The sequence below is a fragment of the Mustela erminea genome, chromosome 19, assembly GCF_009829155.1.
Source record: "Mustela erminea isolate mMusErm1 chromosome 19, mMusErm1.Pri, whole genome shotgun sequence".
NCBI lineage: Eukaryota > Metazoa > Chordata > Mammalia > Carnivora > Mustelidae > Mustela > Mustela erminea.
The window spans coordinates 14566288-14586081 of record NC_045632.1 but is presented as its reverse complement, the minus strand read 5'-3'; the positions used below and the strand labels follow the sequence as shown (position 1 = coordinate 14586081).

At 54.0% G+C, this 19794-nt stretch overlaps 2 protein-coding genes and 1 long non-coding RNA gene across 7 annotated transcripts in view; 1 reads left to right on the top strand and 2 right to left on the bottom strand.

Moving 5' to 3' along the window:
• Nucleotides 1–2: 2 nt before the first annotated feature.
• On the bottom strand, nucleotides 3–3594 carry LOC116579116 (cytochrome P450 2F2-like). 2 transcript variants are annotated; one of them, XM_032324074.1, is made up of 9 exons: nucleotides 3307–3592; nucleotides 2526–2688; nucleotides 1943–2092; nucleotides 1528–1688; nucleotides 1174–1350; nucleotides 950–1091; nucleotides 667–854; nucleotides 330–471; nucleotides 3–248 (listed from the first exon to the last, which is right to left on the bottom strand). In XM_032324074.1, exons 1-9 carry the CDS (start codon nucleotides 3490–3492, stop codon nucleotides 67–69), a joined length of 1491 nt encoding a protein of 496 aa, XP_032179965.1. In that variant the 5' UTR covers nucleotides 3493–3592; the 3' UTR covers nucleotides 3–66. The 2 variants fall into 2 exon arrangements, with proteins under 2 accessions (XP_032179965.1, XP_032179964.1); XM_032324073.1 differs by having other exon boundaries at nucleotides 3–471; nucleotides 3307–3594.
• A 3094-nt stretch (nucleotides 3595–6688) lies between these two features.
• LOC116579118 (cytochrome P450 2F5) lies at nucleotides 6689–16533 on the bottom strand. Of its 2 annotated transcripts, XM_032324076.1 has the most exons (10): nucleotides 16402–16531; nucleotides 15183–15374; nucleotides 14925–15087; nucleotides 12643–12792; nucleotides 11422–11582; nucleotides 10895–11071; nucleotides 10327–10468; nucleotides 9270–9457; nucleotides 8566–8707; nucleotides 6689–7159 (listed from the first exon to the last, which is right to left on the bottom strand). In XM_032324076.1, the coding sequence occupies exons 2-10, from the start codon at nucleotides 15351–15353 to the stop codon at nucleotides 6978–6980; spliced, it is 1476 nt and encodes a 491-aa protein (XP_032179967.1). In that variant the 5' UTR covers nucleotides 15354–15374; nucleotides 16402–16531; the 3' UTR covers nucleotides 6689–6977. The 2 variants fall into 2 exon arrangements, with proteins under 2 accessions (XP_032179967.1, XP_032179968.1); XM_032324077.1 differs by lacking the exons at nucleotides 6689–7159; nucleotides 15183–15374 and having other exon boundaries at nucleotides 7844–8707; nucleotides 16402–16533.
• LOC116579124 overlaps nucleotides 15587–19794 on the top strand; it is a 19543-nt gene continuing 15335 nt past the window's right edge. For all 3 annotated transcript variants that reach the window (XR_004281147.1, XR_004281146.1, XR_004281145.1), the window contains exon 1: nucleotides 15587–16440. This is a non-coding gene — a long non-coding RNA (uncharacterized LOC116579124). The remainder of the gene's footprint in view (nucleotides 16441–19794) is intronic.

Sequence of the window (19794 nt, the reverse complement as noted above, 5' to 3'; positions counted from 1 at the left end):
GCCTTTATTGACCAAAGCAGGTAGGGAGGTCTGGGAGCCAGTGAGCAGAGGGCTGCTGAGCCCGACTCAGCGGGCCACCAGCCGGAGCTGGAAGGCTGGGGGGATGTTGCCCAGGCCCGTGCACTGCGGGGTGAGGTTGATGTCGGTGCGGCTGCCCACAGGGAGCAGGCAGAACCGCTGGAGGATGGCGGTGAAGAAGAGGAAGATCTCCGATAGCGCCAGGCCCGCGCCCAGGCACATCCGCTTTCCTGAGGACATGGGGATGCAGGGTGGGAACCACACCCCTCCCAGGCCTGCCCAGCCTTGTCCCCTCCCTTCCTGGCCCAGACCTGGGGCAAAGGGCATGAAGGCATCCTTGCTCTGGAACTTGCCCTTGTCGTCCAGGAAGTTGGTGGGGTTGAAGCATTCTGGGTCTTTGAACTGGGTGGGGTCCTGGTGTGAAGACTTGAGCACAGGAATCACAAAGGTACCCTGGGGGCAGGGGGTGCACAGGGGTTACCCGTGGACTTGGTTATAGTCATCCAAGACCCCATTTAAAAGCCAGTGGGAAGGTGGGCCTATTTTCCCTACTCCTAGGGCCGTGTGACTCAGCATTGCACGTGCTCAGGGCTGATGATTTTGGCTGAAGGTCTCCCAGGCCTGCAAAGAATCCCCATGCGTGGGCACCTTGGGCAGAAAGTAGCCGCGCAGGTGGGTGTCCCTGGTGAGGGCACGGGGCAGCCCCAGTGGCAGCACACTGATGAAGCGCTGGATCTCGTGTAGCACGGCATTGGTGTAGGGCAGGTGCTCGCGGTCCTCTAGCCTTGGGGTGCGTGTCCGCCCTACCACTGCATCCAGCTCGGCCTGCACTTTGGCTGGGGGTGGTCAGAGGCTGTGGGCTATGCATTCCCAGGCCCCTAGCCATCCCCACACCCATGCCACCTCATTCCAGGCTTTCCAGCTCCCGGACCTGCCACCTCTGGGTACTTAAGCAGAATGAGGAGCCCATAGCGCAGAGTGGTGCTTGTGGTCTCAGTGCCACCGAAGAAGAGGTTGTGTGTTGTCATTACCAATGTCTCCTCCTGGAAATGGCTTTCTGGGTCTTCTTGTTCCTGCGGACAGAGATGGGTGTTTTGGCTGTCTGGCACCTCCTGGTGGGTGGCATGGGGGGGTTTTAGGGTAGCAGACCTGCACCTTACTCATCTGATCCAGAAAGCAATCGATGAAATCGCGGGGCTCCCCAGGCTGCCGCGTCTGCTGGTGCTGCTTGATTTGCTCAGAGATGAAGACCCGAAGCTTCGTGAAGTTTCGAAAGATTCGGTGGTGCGGGCCTGGGAGCCACTCAAGGAGGGAGGGGAAAATGTTGTACATCTAGGGGGACAAGACCGCAACAGGACCTTGAGCAAGTGCACTAGTTCCCGTGCAGGGAGACTGCGCCAAGACTTTGATGTTCTAAGTTCTAGAACTCTTCCAAGACTGATCCAAGGTTGGTAGGTCTGTGTACCCTAGGTTTGGCATAGAGGGAGGAACTGAATCTGGCCCTCTCACCTCGCCCCATCTGGAACTCATGATGCGGAAGTTGTCATGGAAGAGGTCCAGGAGCGTCAGGAACTCTGGGTCCTCATAGCCATAGCGGTTCCCGAAGACCACCGAACAAATAACGTTAGATACAGCATTATCCAGGAGCCGTCGGGGGTTGAACGGCGCTCCTGGGAGGGGGAACGGGACGGGGTCTTTTTGTGGTGGCTAGGCCTACTGACTTCTTTCCACTACAAATGCCTGCCCACCCACCGCCCCTGCTTTTTAAAGATTTTATATCTCTACACCAAACCTGGGGCTGGATCCTACAACCCTGGTGGACAGTCGCTGGCTCTGCTCCCTGAGCTAGCCAGGCGCCCTGCCCTGCCCCTTCTTGATCTTTGGCCACAGCCGCAAAAAGCCCCTCTCCTTTCCCAGGCCGCACCAATGGTGGCTTGAAATTTGCCAAGCAGACAAGCTGCCTCCTCCAGGATGCGCTCCTCTATGGTCCGCGTTCCCAGCCCGAACTCCTTCAGTGCTCCCAGTGCAAAATTGCGCAGCGTCCACCAGCGCGGCCCGTTGGAAAACAAGATGCCTAGGGAAAGCAGAGAAGGGGCGGGTCGGGGAGCTGGCCACGCCCCATCCCGGCTCTGTCGGGTTTTGGAGCCGACTTCCTCGCGACCCTTCAATTCTGCGCTTTCTGTTGCTCTCGGTTGCAACCCCAGCCTTCTCGGCCCTATCCACGCGTTCGCCCCACCACTGCTGGTCTCCATCCCTGACCAGTGCTGGGTCTCCATCCCTGACCAGTGCTTGCTCGCTTTGCTTGAGCTCTTGGGCTCTTCTCTTCCTTCTATTGGCTGGACCAGGAACCAGCCCCTCCAATTCGGCCTCTACATTTTAGCTCCGCCCCACCTTCTCGCTCTTTGCCTTCACTGGCCTTCTTGTTCGGCCCCGCCCCATCTCCCGACCCCGCCCCTTATCGCTCAAACTGGGTGGTCCGGCCAGCTCTTCCGCCGCCTGGGACTCACCGTTTCCGCGAGTGAAGTGCTGGAAAACAGCCATGGCCCCGCGGCCGGAGAAGGCATCCGCCTGCAGCACTAATGCGTCCCGCAGCGCAGAGTAGCCGCACAGCACCACTGCAGGGCGCGGGCCCAGCCGCACTGTGAACACTGGGCCCCAGCGGCCAGAGAGCTACGCGGAGCGGGTGCTCAGCGGGTCCTGGTCGGGGCTCCTGACACCCTCCTCCACCCTAGAGCCCCCGCCCCCAGCTCCCTCTTCTTTCCGACCCAGAGTCCCCATGTCATCCCCTCATTACTGACGGAGGAGGTCAGATCCCCACCTCCTTCCTTCCTCCTCCGCAGGAGTCCAGCCCCCCAGCTTCCTCTTCCCTCGGGATCTGCAAGACCAGGGCCCGAGCCCTCTGCACCCACCGAAGTAGGCGTCTGGGCCGTCGGTGGTCTCCTCCCCACCTTGAACCAGGAGAGCAGACCTCTCGGCACCCCTTCCCCACAGCCCGCGACCTAACTTCTCACTCTAGGCTCCTCCCTGAGGACCCCAGAGTGGGGGGAGTAGGGGTGGGGTGGGGAGGGAGGGATCCCGGTCGACTCTGCCAGGAAGTCAGCCCCACTGGCCCTCTCCTCTCTCAAACAGATATCCAGGCTCCCGGCTTCCACCCGTAGTCTCCTCCTTTCCTGGAACACAGGGCTCCAGGTCCCTCAACCCTCCTCAGAACTCAGGGGTTGGAGCCCTCAGCTGTCTTCAATCAGAGCACCAGGACTTCCAGCCCCCGAGCCCACTGTCGGGCTCTACCTCCATGAGCGCTCGGTCCAGGCGTCCAGGCTCCAGCTGCAGCAGGTTCCCCAGCAGTGGGAGTGGCGTTGGCCCCGGGGGTAGGGACCCCCGAGTCTGGGTGCCCTGGGCACCCCAACGCCGCCTGGCTAGGGCCAGCAGCAGGACCAGCAGAAGCAGCAGCAACGCTGTGACTCCCATGACCATCGTGCCCTCTATCGTCCATGCCTGCCCCCCTTTGCCTTTATTTGATTCCCTTTGGGTCTTGGGTGGAGCTGGGCGGATACCAGGAGTGGGTATGGCCGCTCATTTTGCAGATTCCCCCACCCAAGGTCTCCACCCAGCCCCCCAGCTCTGTCATTGTCGTGCCAGGCACAGCCGGCCCCATTTGGCAGCTTTGTTGCACTAGCATTTCCACGTCAATACACCTGCCCGACAGGTGCACCCTACTGAGTCCTTGGGTCCTTGGGGTCCATCTTCCTTGGCCCAGAAGTGTGCATTACTGAATCTTCTGGCCGCCTTGGGGCCTATGACCCCCTAAAAGCCATACCCTATAACTTTGGATTCCTAAATACATTCCTGACTTCCAAATACACTTCTAAAAACACCCCTGGTGATATACCCATTAGCCTGGCCCTCCTGGGCCCTGTGCTTGTGATTCCCAGGGACAGGCCCCTGACCCCCTGTCACTTCCATGCCCTGGCTCTTAAAACGGTGTATGCTGCACCTGTACACTGTTCAGGAAGGCGGCTCACCCTCCCACGGACCTTTGCCTGACCGGATCCAGCCTTCCGCGAGGTACCTGGCACAGGGCCCAGACCTGGCGAGATTGTGGGGGCAGCACAGCTTTTGGGATTGGCCTTGTTTCTGGGAGTGTCTCTCAGGGTCTCTGTCTCTGTTTATCTTTGTTTCATCTCTCAGCATCTTCCTCTGTGTTTCTTTGTTCATCTCTTTCCACCTCTGTTTTACTCTGCCTGCTTTTGTTCTTTTCTGTATCCCTTGGAGTTTCTCTTTCCCTTCATCTCCCACTTTCCCGTCTCCCTGCCCTCTGTCTCTGCCCTGGGTCTCCGGATCTGTCAGGCTTTCTTTGTCTGGGAACCCAGGTGACAGGCAGTGGGTTCAGGGCAGGACCCCTGCTCCAGGGCACTGACTCCACAAACAGTGGGGGGTTGGTGTGGGGTGCCCTCCCTGGATCCCACCCAGCCCATTTTGTCAGACTCTCTGATGAGCCACTCTCTCTGGGTCTCTTCAAGAGCTGGCATTTGTCCTGCTCGTTTCAGTATCCCCAGCATGAAAACAGTGCTCGGCACACAATGGGTGCTCAGCAAACATTTGTAGAGCAAATGCATGCTCTCTTTATCCTGATTTCTGTCTCTGTCTTTATCTTAGACTCTGTTTTCCTCCAGCTCTCTTTTGCTGAATCCTTGTGACTGTCTCTCTCCTTGTCTGTCTTTGTGTCTTATTTTTTAAGGTGCCTGTCTCTCTAGCTCCCTTTTCCTTCTATTCTCAGATCTCTATCTCTTTTCATCTCTGTTCCTCTCAACTTCTAGCTCTGCTTTAGAATCTCCTTGTCTTCCTTCTCTCCGGGCAGCTGTCTCTGCCTTCCTGTCAGTGTGTCCCTGTCTCTCTGTCTCACTCCCAGTCTTGGTTTTCAGGATCTCTCCCGTCTGTTTCTCTGCATCTCTCCATCTCTCCTATCTCTCTCCATCTCTTTTTTTAGTACTTCCGTGTGTTTCTCTTTGTTATTTCTTTACTATGTCTCTTTGCTCTTTGCTATTTCTTCCTTAGGACCTTGGAGTCTCTCCCTCTCTCTCTCTACCTCCTTGTCCCTACCTGGGCCCTTGGGACAGACTCTGGTTGGCTTGTGCTGGCAACAGTTTAGGGATTAAGGAGCTGACGTCTTGTGTGGGGACTGCCTATAATTCTCAGTAGAGCATGTCCCAGCTTCTGGATGGCCTTGGGGAGACCCTGTTTAGGGTAGGGTAGGCTCACCAGGGCCACCTCCACCCATGGCTGGGGGGCCACCACCGCTCTGTCTGCCTCTGGCCCTGGCTCCATGGAGCTGAAGACGCCCAGTTCATTGAGAAAAGCTTCTGTCAGCAGGATGTCAGGCTGACAAAACCAACCCCAGGTTGGGAGGCCCCATGCCCCAGAGTGCTGTCCCCACCCCAAAGGGAAGAATTGCAAGACAAAGGGATATTCTTCATTGCTCTTCCTCTCTGGATTTCTCTGGCCATTTCTGTTGCCTTCTTTGTCTCTCCTCTTCTCGCTGTCACCCCATTTCTCCATCCCTGCACCCTCTGCTTTCCTCAGTGTCTCTGACTTGTGACATGGAAGGGAGCAGTGTTGGAGTCTGAATTCTGTTCCCAGCCCTGCCCACTTCCGACTGTGTGATCTTGGCCAAGTCATTTCAGCTCTCCAAGTCTCTAAAACTGTATAATGTGGGATGCTTGGGTGGCTCAGTCTGTTGACCATCTGCCTTCTGCTCAGGTCATGATCCCAGAGTTCTGGAATAGAGCCTCTCGCTGGGCTCCCTGCTCAGTGGGGAGTCTGCTTTTCCCTCTTCTCCCCAGTCATGTTTTCTCTTGCTGTCTCTCTCTCTCTTAAATAAATAGATAACATTTTTTTTTAAAATATATAATGGGGACGCCTGGGTGGCTCAGTGGGTTAAAGCCTCTGCCTTCAGCTGAGGTCATGATCCCAGGGTCCTGGGATGTAGCCCCGCATCGGGCTTTCTGCTTCGCAGGGAGCCTGCTTCCCCCCCCTCTCTCTGCCTGCCTCTCTGACTACTTGTGATCTCTGTCTGTGAAATAAATAAAATCTTTGAAAAAATAAAATAAAATAAAAAATAAAAAGTATATAATGGGGCACCTGGGTGGCTAAGTGGGTTAAGCCTCTGCGTTCAGCTCAGGTCATGATCTCGGTTCCTGGGATCGATTCCTGCATCGGGCTCCCCGCTCAGTGGGGAGCCTGCTCCCCCGTGATCTCTGCCAAATAAATAAAATATTTTTTTTAAAGTATATAATGCTTCTTTGTCCTATAGGGAGTTTTAAATGGGGGCATTTAGAGTGAATAGGAAGCAGTGTGTGTTAAGTGTCATTTTTCAGTCTCTCATCTGTCCGGTTCTCCCTGCTTCCATCTCCGTCTCTGTACAGCACCCGCATCTCTAGCAGACTCGTTCTGTGTATCTCTGGGCTTTCTGTCTTTTTCTCTGCCTTGGTTTCTCTGCCTCTCTGTCGTCAAGCTGTCCTCCAGCTCTTACCCCAGGAAATAATTTCTCCCAGTTTCTAGCCACTCTAAGGGCGAGGGTAGAACTAGTCAGTTCGGTCTCTCCTGTACAGCCCGACATTACTTCTCCCCGTCCTAGGGGGCTGCCCTCCTCCCTGTAATTCAGTCCAGGCAGGTTTGAATCTTTTATAAAGATACTTTATTAGAAAAAGGTAAAAAGAGCCCCCGAAAGGGTGCACAATAGAAGAGGCAAGTTCTTCCCCTTCTCCCTTGCGTTTCTCTGCCTCTGAGGGCGCAGATCAGGTCAAGATGGGGACCGGAGGATGGGCAGGCGGCAGGCACAGGTGCGGGGAAGCAAGCGTGAGAGCGAGAGGGATGGGCGGCACAGCGGAACGACCAGGGGGACAGAGCCAGCCCCAAAGTAGGCCTCTCCGCTCACGGGCGAAATCCGCAAGGGCGCGGCGTCAGCGCGGGCGCAGGCACAGCTGGAAAGGCCGCGGTAAGTTGCCGAGCCCGGAGCTGAGCGGCGTCAGGTCGATGTCCTCGGGCGCCCCCAGCGGCTGCAGCGAGAAGCTCTGCAGGATGGCGGTGAGGTAGAGGAAGAGCTCCATGCGCGCCAGCGACTCGCCCAGGCACAGTCGGCGACCTGCGGGGTGGGGTGGGGGGAAGGGTGCGGAGCAGCGTTGAGGTAAGATGGGGTGAGGGGGTCCAGTCGCAAATTCTCGGATAAAAGCATACGAAGCTAATGATTGGAAACGCCACAGAGCCTGCATGTCAGAAGGTCTGGGAAAAATGTTTTAAGTAAATCCGAGGCCAGAAAGGATCGGGTGATACAAGGACAAGTTCATGGATTCGAATTCCGCTTTGCTGTTACTAATTCTGCGATCTTGGGCAAGTCAGTTTCTGGGTATTTAAAATGGGGATGATTGGGGCGCCTGGGTGGCTCAGTGGGTTAAGCCTCTGCCTCCAGCGTCTTGGGACGGAGCCCTGCATCGGGCTCTCTGCTCGGCGGGGAGCCTGCTTCCCTCCCCTTCTCGGCCTCCCTCTCTGCCTATTTGTGATCTCTCTTTGTCAAATAAATAAATAAAATCTTTAAAAAATAAAATAAAATGGGGATGATTAAAATAAAAATAAAATAAGAGTAGGGATTATAGTAGTCCCTCATTAGATTGTTGTGAATGCTAAGTGCAGGTAAAAAAATGAGAATATGGGGCACCTGGGTGGCTCAGGGGGTTAAAGCCTCTCCCTTCAGTTCAGGTCATGATCCCAGGGTCCTGGGATCGAGCCCCACATCGGACTCTCTGCTCAGCGGGGAGCCTGCTTCCTCCTCTCTCTGCCTGCCTCTCTGCCTACTTGTGATCTCTGTCTGTCAAATAAATAAAATCTTTAAAAAATATGAATATAATGCCATGTAGGTCATATTGCCTGTCAAATGTTACTCTAAGCCCTATACTGATAATATAATTTAATCCTAACAATTCCAAGAGACGCGCCTTGGAATTCTATCATTCTCCATTTTATAGATGTGGAAGTGGAGGCACAGAGAGGTGAAGTAACGTATCCAAGACCGTTATAGCTAGGAAATGACAGATCTGGGGTCTGGCTGGAAAACCGAACTCTTAGCCACCCTCGAATAAGTCTTCTTAAGAGTAGAGCTTGGTACGCGGTAGGCAATATGGTAAATGACTTATTATTCCTCCCTCCCCCTTTTTATTTCTGCTACTGGGTTAAACAGGAAAGATTTTTTTTCATCAGGGGAAAGACCAAAGCCAAGGAAAGGAGAACTGCTCGCCTGCGCCACCCAGTGGAGATACTGACGGTGACTACTTCCAAGTTGAATTAATATCCTGCCTCCCCACCACCCTCCGCAAGGATTTTTAGCCTTTATCTGCCTGTAGGAACAGAGTTGGGAGGGAGAACAAATGTCTCTGCACACCCAAAGTTGAGGATGTGGTAGGACGAAGAAACGAGAGGGTTTAAAGAGTGGAATGAGGAACGTAGGTAGGAATATGGGACCCCAAAGACCCTGACTCCTGTCCGCATGGCTCTCACCAGCTGAGAAAGGCATGAAGGCAGGGTTCTTCTTGAAGGACTGATTGGCATCCAGAAAATGCTCAGGGTTGAATTCCTGGGGCGTCAGGAACTGGCTGGGGTCATAGTGAACTGTGTTAAGGAGGGTGATGATATCTGTGTCCTGTGTGGGTGGGGAGGCAGAATCAGTGGTGGTAGAAGATCTGGGAGATTCTTAAGCTGAAATTTCCACTCCATAGGACTGGAGGTCCCAGGGACTTGACAAAGGGGCATGGAGCCTAGGACTCCAACAGGGATTCAGGAAATGTGTGTCACTATTTGGGGTTCCAAGTGATGGGTGCTGGAAGCTGTGTTGACAGGGATGGGGGATATCGCCCCTTGTCAGAGCAGATTTGGGATTTCTAGGAATAGGGAGAGTTCTTTCAGAACCGTGCTTAGGCACAGGGCGTCCCTAGGATGAAGTCTTAGACCCTGGGGATGCTGGAGAGGGGTCCTAGGAAGGGGAACTGTCATGGGGAAGGTTCTGAGGTTCAGTCCATTATAGTACTGAATGGGTCCTGGGAAGGGTTCTGAGGTTCTGGATTTAAGAGCTTCAGACGTCTTGCTAGGGCTTGGGATGCCAGTCACTAAGGCCCCAGGTACTGGGATCCTCCTCGCTAGAGACCCGGATGCCATTGGCAAGTCGGGGATGCCTCTTCCTAGTGTGCCAGACCTGCCCAGCACACCTTGGGTATCAGGAAGCCGCGAAAGGATGTGTCCCGAGTGACGCGGTGCGGCAAATTCATGGGGATGACGTCTGCGAAGCGCTGCACCTCGTGGATCACCGCATCTGTATAAGGCATGGCCGCGCGGTCCTCCAGCGCCGGCAGCCGCGCGCGACCCACTACGCGGTCGATCTCCTCCTGTACGCGGGCTGGAGGTGAGGCCTGAAGCGTTAGTCAAGGATACCGGTGGCCTCAACTGGGCTGGGCAGAGGCGTGTGCCTGTGTGGGCGGGGTCCAGCCAACCTTTCCCAGTAGGGACGCGGTTACAGAGATGACTGTGATGGTTAGCAGGAGCCTCGAAGGGAAAGGTTGGTTTGGGAGACGTAGCTGAGGACAAAAATTTGGTTGGTGTAAGGGGCAACCAAATTTTGGGGTTGTGCGGGGTTATGCGGGCGGGGCTTAAGGGCTGTCTGGAATCCAGGCCCGGGATGGGACTGCGATCAGCATTCGAGGACCGAGCCCGATGGAGTTTAGGTCGAGTGGGTGGGTAGTGCGAAAGCCCCGAGAGATTGGGGATGGAGCAGTGCTTGAAGTCCAGGGTTCCAGGATCCGCCCAGAGGCAGGATTTGAAGAGGTGGGGTCCCAGACCTTGCTGTGTGGGCGGGCGGTCAGACTGTGAGGGTCAGACGGATGGTTCCTGGCCGGCCCTGCGGGTGAGCCTCGGGGCCAGGCTCTAGCCGACTGTGAGATCGGGACTCGCTGTGTGGTCAGGGTCGGGGTGGATCGCAAAGCAAGACCACGAGGGCAAGGTCCAGGTTCCGGCGGACTTGGTGGACCGCAGGAGCCATGGGGATGGAGTCGGCCTCCGTGTGGGTTTGTGGACTTGGCTAGAGGGTGGGGGGGTCTCGCGAGTAAACTGGAGGCCTGGGCTATCTGGCATGCTGGGCGGGGCCGTGCCCATGGTTGTGGGCAGGGCTAAGACATAGGCGAGTTGAGGCTGGTGGGGCACAAGTGCGCAGCGGTTGTGCCCCGCGGCCCTGTGTCCAGGATCCCCGGGCCAGGCTTGGGGCGCGCGCACCTTGCACTTTTGGGTACTTCATGAGCACAAGGAAGGCGTGGCGCAGCGTTGTGCCCACAGTCTCGGTGCCGCCAAAGAGCAGGTTATGTGTGGTCATCAGTAGGGTATCCATGTGGAAGTGGCTATGCGGGTCCTGCTTTTCCTGCGGGGGTTGAGGGGTGGGGAGATGAGCCCGGGGCAGGGAGATCCCGCCCGGACACTGACCACAGGCTCGGAGTCTGTGCGACCCGCTCCCCGCAGATGGGCGCGACTCCTGCTGGGTGTGTCCGTTCAGTCTCTCCTCTGTTTTACTTTCTTTCCCCAGGAAAGGTGGGGAGCGTGGAAGGACTGGGTAGAGGAAATCTCTGCCGCAGCGCCCACAATTAACAGATCCTTAAGGACTTCTTAACGAGCTGTTAATTGGCGGTGGGTCCCAAGTGGCTCTGGGCTCCGAGCCGAGCCAGGTGTTCCAACTTCACCTGCCAGTTGTAGGAAGATCATTCTCAAACCCGCTGCACCCGGGATCCTTGTTGGTTTCCGGCGGGGGCGGCAAGTCAGACCAGAGATGAGACTTCCAGCCCAGGCTTACTTGTGCCATCTTGTTGAGGAAGCAATCAATGAAGTCCCGGGGAGAGTCTGGGTCGAGGGAGTCCTGGTGGTCGCGGACGCTGCGGGCGATGAGGTCCTTCATGCACCCGTAGTTCTGGAAAAGGCGTCGGTGCGGCCCGGGTACCCAGTCCAGGAGGCTCGGAAAGATGTTGTACAACTGGGGATGAGGGAGAGCGGGAGGGGTTTGGAGGATCAGGTAGAATGTGTGTCTGGGTGTGTGTGGGGTGGTTTGCCAGTGAGGTCGGGGTGGAGCTGGTAGGCTGGGGTCTTGTGGGTCAGCTGGGTTCTAGAGAGACCTAGGTGGGGCGGGGGCTCTGGGTGTCTCTGGCAACTGGGTGGGGAGATCGACCTTGGCTGGACCGCGTGGTGCGACGCGGGGGCGGAGCCAGAGGGAAGGGGCGGGGCCACACAGAGTCCATCACATCCTTTCTCTCCCCACCCGCGGTTTCCCCTTTCGGAGGACTGGAAGAACCCCCACGCTGTCCCGCCCGATCTCGGCGTCCTGACCTCTCCCCAGGGGCCGCTCATGATTTGGAAGTTGTCATTGATCAGGCGGATAATGGTAAGCAGACGCTCATCGTCGTAGTCAAAGCGGCTGCCGAAGATCACAGAGCAGATAATGTTGGACACGGAGCGGCTGAGCACAAACGTGGGGTCGAAGGGCTTGCCTGAGAATGAGGGGCGGAGTGGGTCAGGGGGTGCATCGTGCAACACCCCAGACCCTGCGAGGCGCTGGAGCCTACAACATCCAACCATCCATGCCAGGGTGACTCGCAGCACAGAAGAAATGTCCTTGGCCACCTGACCTGCAGTGAGCGTAGCACCCCGCGAGTCCTTGGCAACACACCAGGCAGGACAGAGCCCACAACATCCTTCCGCACAAGGACAACCCCACCCAACAACGGAACAGGCTATTCTTCATGATACAACACACAGCACACACCACACAAAACAACATATATACAATATGCAGCCCAGTATGATACCGCATCGGTTCCTGACAACACTAGGACCTCACCCAGCAATGGCACGCAGCACAACACCTGATACCCAATGATCCGATGACTGAACAGATGGCAGAAAATAACACATTAGCCACCGCCACAACAGCATGGCCCAGGAAACTGAGTCTGGCGTTAGATGAACATAATTTGGGTTTCCACTGATCTCAGGGTCGGGAGATCGAGCCCCATGTGGGTCCCCGCACTCAGCAGGGAGTAGGCTTGAAGAGTTTCTCCTTCTGCCCCTTCCTGCCCACTCTCTCTCTCTGATAAATAAATCCTTTTTAAAAATACTACACAGAGGGACGCCTGGGTGGCTCAGTTGGTTAAGCCGCTGCCTTCGGCTCGGGTCATGATCCCGGGGTCCTGGGATCCAGTCCCGCATCGGGCTCTTTGCTCAGCGGGAGGCCTGCTTCTCTCTCTGGTTCTGCCTGCTTGTGTTCTCCCCCTCTCTCTCTGACAAATAAATTTAAAATAAAATAAAGCAAAATAAAAATACCACACAGAGACAGCGCAAGAGAGCGGCCACCATGCACCCTATCCAGTAGTCCGGACCTCCAGGAACGCCCATGAGAAGCCGATCCACCTCCAGGGGGCGCCACTCTCACTTCGGGCCAAGTGGGGAGCCTCCGAGGGTTTTGAGTTCGTGTCTATACTCAGGCAGTCCTGACCACTAAGTAGGATGCATGTGAGTTAGGGATATCAGTTAACGTTCCGGGACCCCAACCTTCAGTTTTCCTTAGCTCTGCCAGCAGGAAGCTGCCTTCCTCCAGGATCCGCTCCTCAATGCTCCTCTTCCCCATCCCGAAGTTCCGCAGAATCTGGACAGAGAACCTCCTCAGGACCTTCCACCGGTCCCCGTTGGAGAAGGCGATGCCTGGAGAGAGGGAAGGGGACAGCTCAAATGACGACTTGTCCCCAAGACTGCTGCCATTCGAGGCCCCTTTCCTGGTGTCTGCTGGAAGAGAGACTGAGAATTTGGAATCTATCCCCTTCCTGGGAAGTTCTACCCAACCCTCCAGGCTGGGTCAGATGCCACCTCTGAGCTTCCACAGGGCCCGGGCTTTGTCACTATAGTCCTGATCACTCTGCCTGTTTCCCTCTCACAGATCTGATCACTCTGGATTATCACAGCTCGATGGCTAGGCTGTGAAGGTGGGAGTGGGAGTGGAGGGAAGGAGGGAGGGGCTGTCTTGGTCATCATTGTGTTCCTAGCATTGCCCAGCGCAGAGCTTACCCCATGGGAGGTGCTGATGATTCCTTATTAATTAATGAAAACTCAAATAAGGAAGAAAAGCAAGAGAAATAAACACTGAGACATTGGGACTTCATACAGGAACAAGACCCTGTTCTCTTCTTTCCCTGTTCTCAGTGTCTTTGCATAGGCTGGTCCTTCTTCCAGAACACTCTCCACCTTCTGTCTGCTCCTGACTGGTGACCTTCATCTTTTAGGTCTCAACTTAGAGCTCCTTTCCTCCAGGAAGCCCTTGCTGGCTCTCCCTCCCTGCCTACCTCAGGTGTTTTCTCTGGTCTCCCACAGTTTCCCTAGCATCCCCCACCCAGCCCTGACCACTGTAGGTGGTCATAGTCTGTTGATGGGACTACAGTAGGCTAAGGTCTCTGGTGTGTTTATCTCTGATTCCCCTGGAGCTAGTTCTCTAGCAGAGAACTAGATGCTAAAGAAGAAAAAAAATCTCAGTGATTGCCTTTTATTGTCTGCATTATCTCATTGACTTGTAACAACTTTCTCATGCTAGTCAACTCAGTGTCGGAGAGAGGAAGCCACTTATCCAAGCCACCTGTACCTGGACAGGTGAGGTCATAAGATCAAGCCCAGGAAGGGGACATGAATGTGGGAAGTATATTTAATACACAATAGGTGAGTTTTTGCTTTTAGCCAAAGCTCTTTACTTCCAAATTCTGGAGCAGCTGGGACCCATCTAATAAAGGGGACGGGGGAGAACCCTAGGGCTTTTTTAGGGGGAGAAGAGTAGTCCAAGGAGCAAGCCTTCAGGACCTCTGCAACTTTCTGCTAACTTACTCTTTCTCTCTCTCCTTTGTCATTTACTGGGACCTGTCATATGGCTTCCTTTGAATAAAAGATTAATGCTAAAAAAAAAAAAAAAGAAAACCCACAAGATTTCCAACTGTAAGGAGGACAGGATATTGAGACAGAAGAGGTTTGGAGTTGGTGTGAGTTGCTGGATGGGTGGATCTGGGTTTGGGTTGGGAAGGGAATGATGACGGAGGATGAGGGGGGATTATGGGACTCATGATAAATTGGGTTTGAGGTCGCTGATGGGAATGGAATTGTATAGAATGGGCAGAACTGGTAGATTGGGGTTGAGATTGGGCTTGGGCTTGGGTAGATATGTGTCAATGTTGGTTTTGTTGATGGTAGTCTGATTAGGGTTGAAAATGGAACCAGGGACTGAAGACCTCGATAGGTGATTGTGGTAGAAGATGGGGGCAGGGGAGGGGAATGATGGTGGAGTTCAGATTGACCGAAGGGTTAGGAGGAGGTTGATAACAGATTTTAACATGGGAACTGGGAGGGGGTTCATAATGGGAATGGAGGGAGGGAGGGAGAGGAATCAGTGTTGCAGATAAAGATGAAGTTGAGGTTGGAATGGGGAACATGGAGGTAGGGCTGATGAGGACTAGGTTGAGGTGGGTAACATGGGCTGGGCCAGATAATTTGGCCACTTGACAGAGATGGAAATTTGATGATGTGGTTAGGCTAGAGGTAGGGATTGGGATGAGAATGGGGTTGGAATTGGATGGGAGTGGGTATTGGTGTGGAAATGCAATTCAAGATGGTGGTGGGATGTGGGAATGGGGGAGGTGGACCAGACTCTACCTAGACTAACACTGGCTCCATCCTACCCAGTGTCATTGGTGAGATCAGCAGCCCTGAGTGTCACTAAAACTGGGAGGACAGACTCCTACCTTTATCCCCTCCCTCACTGTGGAATGTGTTGGGGTGGAGAAGATGGTGGACAGGCTTACCATTGCCCTTAGTGAAGTTGAAAAAGACAGGGTAGTCGCCACGACCACTAAAATCCTCCCCTTGGTCCACAAGGGCCTCCTTCACAGCTTGGTACCCGCTGAGGACCACCACGCGCCTGGGCCCCAGGTGCACCGTGTACACACAGCCATACTCCTTGCTCAGCTGGGGGTAAGAGGACAGATGTCACAGGGGCGTCTGGGGCCCTGAGACCCCCTCCCCCAGTTTCTCACCCCTCCTCCAAGCCTAGGTCCCTGCACCTTGGTGAGAGAGGTCAGCATGTCTTGGGAGCGAAGCTGCAGCAGGTTTCCCAGGAATGGGAGGGGCCTGGGGCCCGGAGGCAACCGGCCCTTGCCCCTTGAACTGAGGGTCAGGAACAGACTGGTGAGAGCCAGGAGCCCAAGCAAGATGGCTATGCTCAGACTGTCCATGGTGAAAGCAGCCGCAGGTATCTGGGGGGCAGAGTGGGAAAGGGCAGGACTGGGAAGGGAGCGGGATCCAGTCACTCTGCATCTTCTGGGATTTGCCTTCCCCAGACCTTAGAAGTGAGGGCAGGTGAAGAAAAGAGAGGACACAGGGCTAGGGAAAGGCCAGGGAATGAGGGAAGAGAAAAGAGGAGGAGGGGAGGGAGAGAGAGAGGACACACATGGAGAGAGGCAGACAGCAGAGGCAGAGACAGTCAAAATACAGAGATCGACAGTAAGAGAGACAGCAACAGAACAGAGACAGAGACAGAGAGACACGTGGAGATAATGAGGGATACGGAAAAACCAAGTGAGCTATCTAAGTATCTATAAATGTCCGCCTATCACCTATCTATCTGTCTGTCTGTCAGTCATCAGCTATCATAGACCAAATCTCACACAGGGACAGTGATCAGAGATAGAGACACACAGGGCCAGAGACAGACAAATGAAGACAGAGAACTAGAGAAAGGCAGAAGAGAGAGTTGGAGAGACAGAGAGACACATGCTTCCTGAGAGACATACAGATGGACACTGAAAGAGAAAGGGCAGGAAATAAAGAGCTAAACAGAGACTGAGGGAAAGAGAGAGTGACAGACACAAAGGAGAGATGCACAGAGACAGACACACAGGCACACACATGGAAATTACACAGAGATGTGCAGAGACAGGGACCAAGACAGACTGAGAGAGAGAGAGAGGGGAGCAGAAGCAGAAGCAGAGGGAAAATAATCAGGGGTTCTGAACCCAGGGGCTCAGTGCAGAGAGAGGTGCCCCCTGCTGGGTAAACGCTGGTACTAGCCGGTGCCCAGCCCCGCTCTGGGCTCTAAAACCTGGGCGAGTGAACGAACACAGAGCCAGAGAAAGCCCCAGAAAGACAAGCCCAGGAACCTCGAGGACCGTCGGAGGAGAAGACAAGGGAGATCCCAGGCAGTCTATCGACTGAAGAGAGATGAAGCCGGTGAGCCCTGTCTTGAGAGCCATCCTCCTCTGTGACCGGTACCTGGCCCTTTACCTGCTGAGCTTCCGGCAGCAGAAGTGTGATCTGCTCCAGGTCAGTGCCCTGCAGCTCTGCGGATGTCTGGGGGTGGGAGCTGCCCTTAAATCATCTCTGCCCACACCCCTTGCCCCCCGTCTCGAGTTTTCCCAATGACTTTTAATCCCTTCCATTTGCTTGCTTTACCTTGAGGGTGGTGGCTCAGGGCTTGCAGCCAGCTGGAGCGATGCCTCCAGTGGTTACCACCACTTGGGAGCCCCCCAGTGGTCTCTTTGAGGCTGACCCCAGTTCTCCTTACTGTGGTCGATGGTGGCCATTTGCCCTGGAGTAGGACAAAATCTTTTCCATTCTTTTCTTTAAAGATTGTATTTATTTATTCACGGGGGTGGGGTGGTGTGGGAGCGTGGAGAAAGGGAGAGAGAGAGGGAGTCTCTGAGCAGGTCCCACCCCCAGCGTGACCTTGATGCTAGCCTCCATCTCATGACCCTGAGATCATGACCTGAGCCGAAATCAAGAGTTAGAGGCTTGCCTGACTGAGCCATCCAGGCACCCCAAATTTTTTCCTTTTTTTTTTTTTCCATTTGGGTCTGGTTTGGAGTCTGATCTGGGGTTTCGGGGCTCGGCAAAATGAGCCAGGGATTGGGGCAGGGTCTTTTCGGTGTTTGGGACACTCGCTCTATTTCTCTGGGTTCAAGTTCATTTCTGACCCTGACGGGTCATGTGACCCCAGGCAATCCTTTCTGTTCTCGGCTGGAGTTCTCCCATTCTCTGTCTCTTGTGGTTTGTCTCTGAAATTCTGTGTGTCTCACTTTGCTTCTGCCTCTGGATCTTTTGGTCTCTATGTCTCTGTCTCTTTCGTCTCTCACCCTCTGCCTTTCTGGGTCTCTAACTTCTGTCCTGTCTCCAATTCTCACTGTGCTTTTTCTCTTTCTTTCTGGTTCCCTCTCCCTGTGAGTCTTTCTCAGACACTGTCTCTTCCTGGCTCTCTGGGACTCTCTCTCTTTCTTTGTCGCATGCCTCCATAAGTCATACTACAGTGGGCAGGACTGAAGGTGGCGGAGGTTGAGGGAGGATTTGGGGGAAGCGGAGAACGGACCTCAGATTAGGTTTTTGGTTTTTTTTTTTTAAGATTTTATTTTACTTTAGAGAGAGAGAGCAGAGAGAATGTGAGTGGGGCAGGGAGGGGCAGAGGGAAAGGGAGAAAAAGAATCCCAAGCAGGCTCCACAGTCACTGTGGAACCTGATGTGGGGCTTGATCTCACGACCCTGAGATCATGATCTGAGCCAAAATCAAGAGTCTGACGCTTTCGTGACTGAGCCACCCAGATGCCCCAAAAGATTTTATTTTTAAGTAATCTCTATGCTCAATGTGAGACTCGAACTCATAACCCCAAAGTCAAGAGTCTCATGCTTTCCTGATCAAACCAGCCAGCACCCCTGGACCTCAGATCTGAATGACTCTCCTGCTGCCTTCTGCCTATACAGACTTCCCCCTGCTCCACTCAGACCCACCAGCTGTATCTGCTCTGGGTTCCTGCCCCAGACACTGGCCAGGTCAGAAGGATAGGTTGCAAAACTCTGGATATAGGCTAGGACGTCAGTCCTAGGAGTTAGGGTAGGGGAGAGAGCCCCTGAGGTCAAAAGGGTCTGGGAGGCTAGGTGGAAGTGTGGGTGCCCCCACAGGTCCGTGGGTATACACCGTGTCCATCTTTCCCATGGAGGTGAGGGAGGAAGTGCTTGAAGGTCCAGGGGAACTTGACACTCCAGGTCCCAGGCACGTGGTAGGATGGAGGTGGGGCCCAAGCTCTTGTTTAAGTCCCAGAGAGACTGGTTAGGGCGGGACCTGGAAGAGGGGTGAAGGCTTGATTATGGGATTAGATAGCTCCAGTTTCCCTTGGCGTCTACTCCTACTTCTGGGGGAGGGGTAGGACTGAACCCATCTGAAGCCTATAAGTTACTTTTCCCTGACCCTAGAACTGGGTTGAGAGGGTCCTGAGGGGACTGCCTCACTGGGAAACTGGCATTCATGAGAAGCTGTTTTTTTGATTTTAAAAAAAAATATTTTATTTATTTATTTGACAGACAGAGACCACAGGTAGGCAGAGAGGCAGGCAGAGAGAGAGTGGGCGTGGGGAGCAGGCTCCCTGCTGAGCAGGGAGCCCAATGCGGGGCTCCATCCCAGGACCCTGAGATCATGATCTGAGCCAAGGCAGAGGCTTTAACCCTCTGAGCCACCCAGGCGCCGCATGAGAAGTGGTTTTAAGGGGCTTTGAGTTTTTCTTGCAGTCCAACTTGCTCTCTTGCTAGAGAGAAAATATGGGGTAGAGAGGGCTGTGTTGTAGGGTTTCTCAACTTTGGTACTATTGACGTTTGGGCTGGGTAATTCTTTGTGTGTGTGTGTGGGCTATCCTGTGCATGGTAGGATGTTTAGTCATATGTCTGGTCTCTACCCCTCTTTCTGATGCCTAAACTGAAATTAGAGGTTGACCTAGATGCAAGCTAGATGGTTCTTAGAGGTTCCAGGAGTGGCCCCGCTTTTTGCCTATAAGCCATTCTGCCATGAAGGGGTCTCAGGGCAAGGTTACAAAGGAGTGGTCCATAATTACAACACCAAAGAGCTGTGGTTTAGGGTAATTAATGAGGGAAATGATGTTAAAGAGTTTCAGAAGCCCCTTTTATTATCTGACTAAAAGCTCTCCTGCGGTGGAAAGATACCAAGGAAGATTAAAAATGGCAGGTTAGCTGAAGAGTCTTTTAAAAAATTACAGATTTTGAAATACGTTCTGAGGTTCAGAGAAGTTGCTTACCCTTCACCTAGGTTTCTCACATGAGAACATCTTGCAAAATCATGGGACAATGAGCCAAACTAAGAAATCAGCATTGGAACAACACTATGGGCTGGAGACTTCATTTAGGTATATCCGTTCTTCCATGAATGTCCTTTTTCTATTCCAAGATGCCATCTAGAATCTCAGTTGTGTTTAGTATTTGTGTCTTCTGAGGCTCCTTCAAATTATGACTATTTATAAATTCCCCACTGTGTATTCTTAGAATGGATATTTTTTTTAAAGATTTTATTTATTTATTTACAGACAGAGATCACAAGTAGGCAGAGGCAGGCAGAAAGGGGACGGGGAAGCAAGCTCCCACAGTGCAGAGAGCCCCATATGGGGCTTGGCTCAATCCCAGGACCCTGAGATTATGACCCGAGCCGAAGGCAGAAGCTTTAACCCACTGAGCCACCCAGGCGTCCCTAGAATGGATATTTTAATTTAATTTAATTTAATTTTTTTAAGATTTTATTTATTTATTTGACAGGCAGAGATCACAAGCAGGCAGAGAGGCAGGCGGGGGGCGGGGGGGAAGCAGGCTCCCTGCGAGCAGAAAGCCCAATGCGGGGCTCCATCCCAG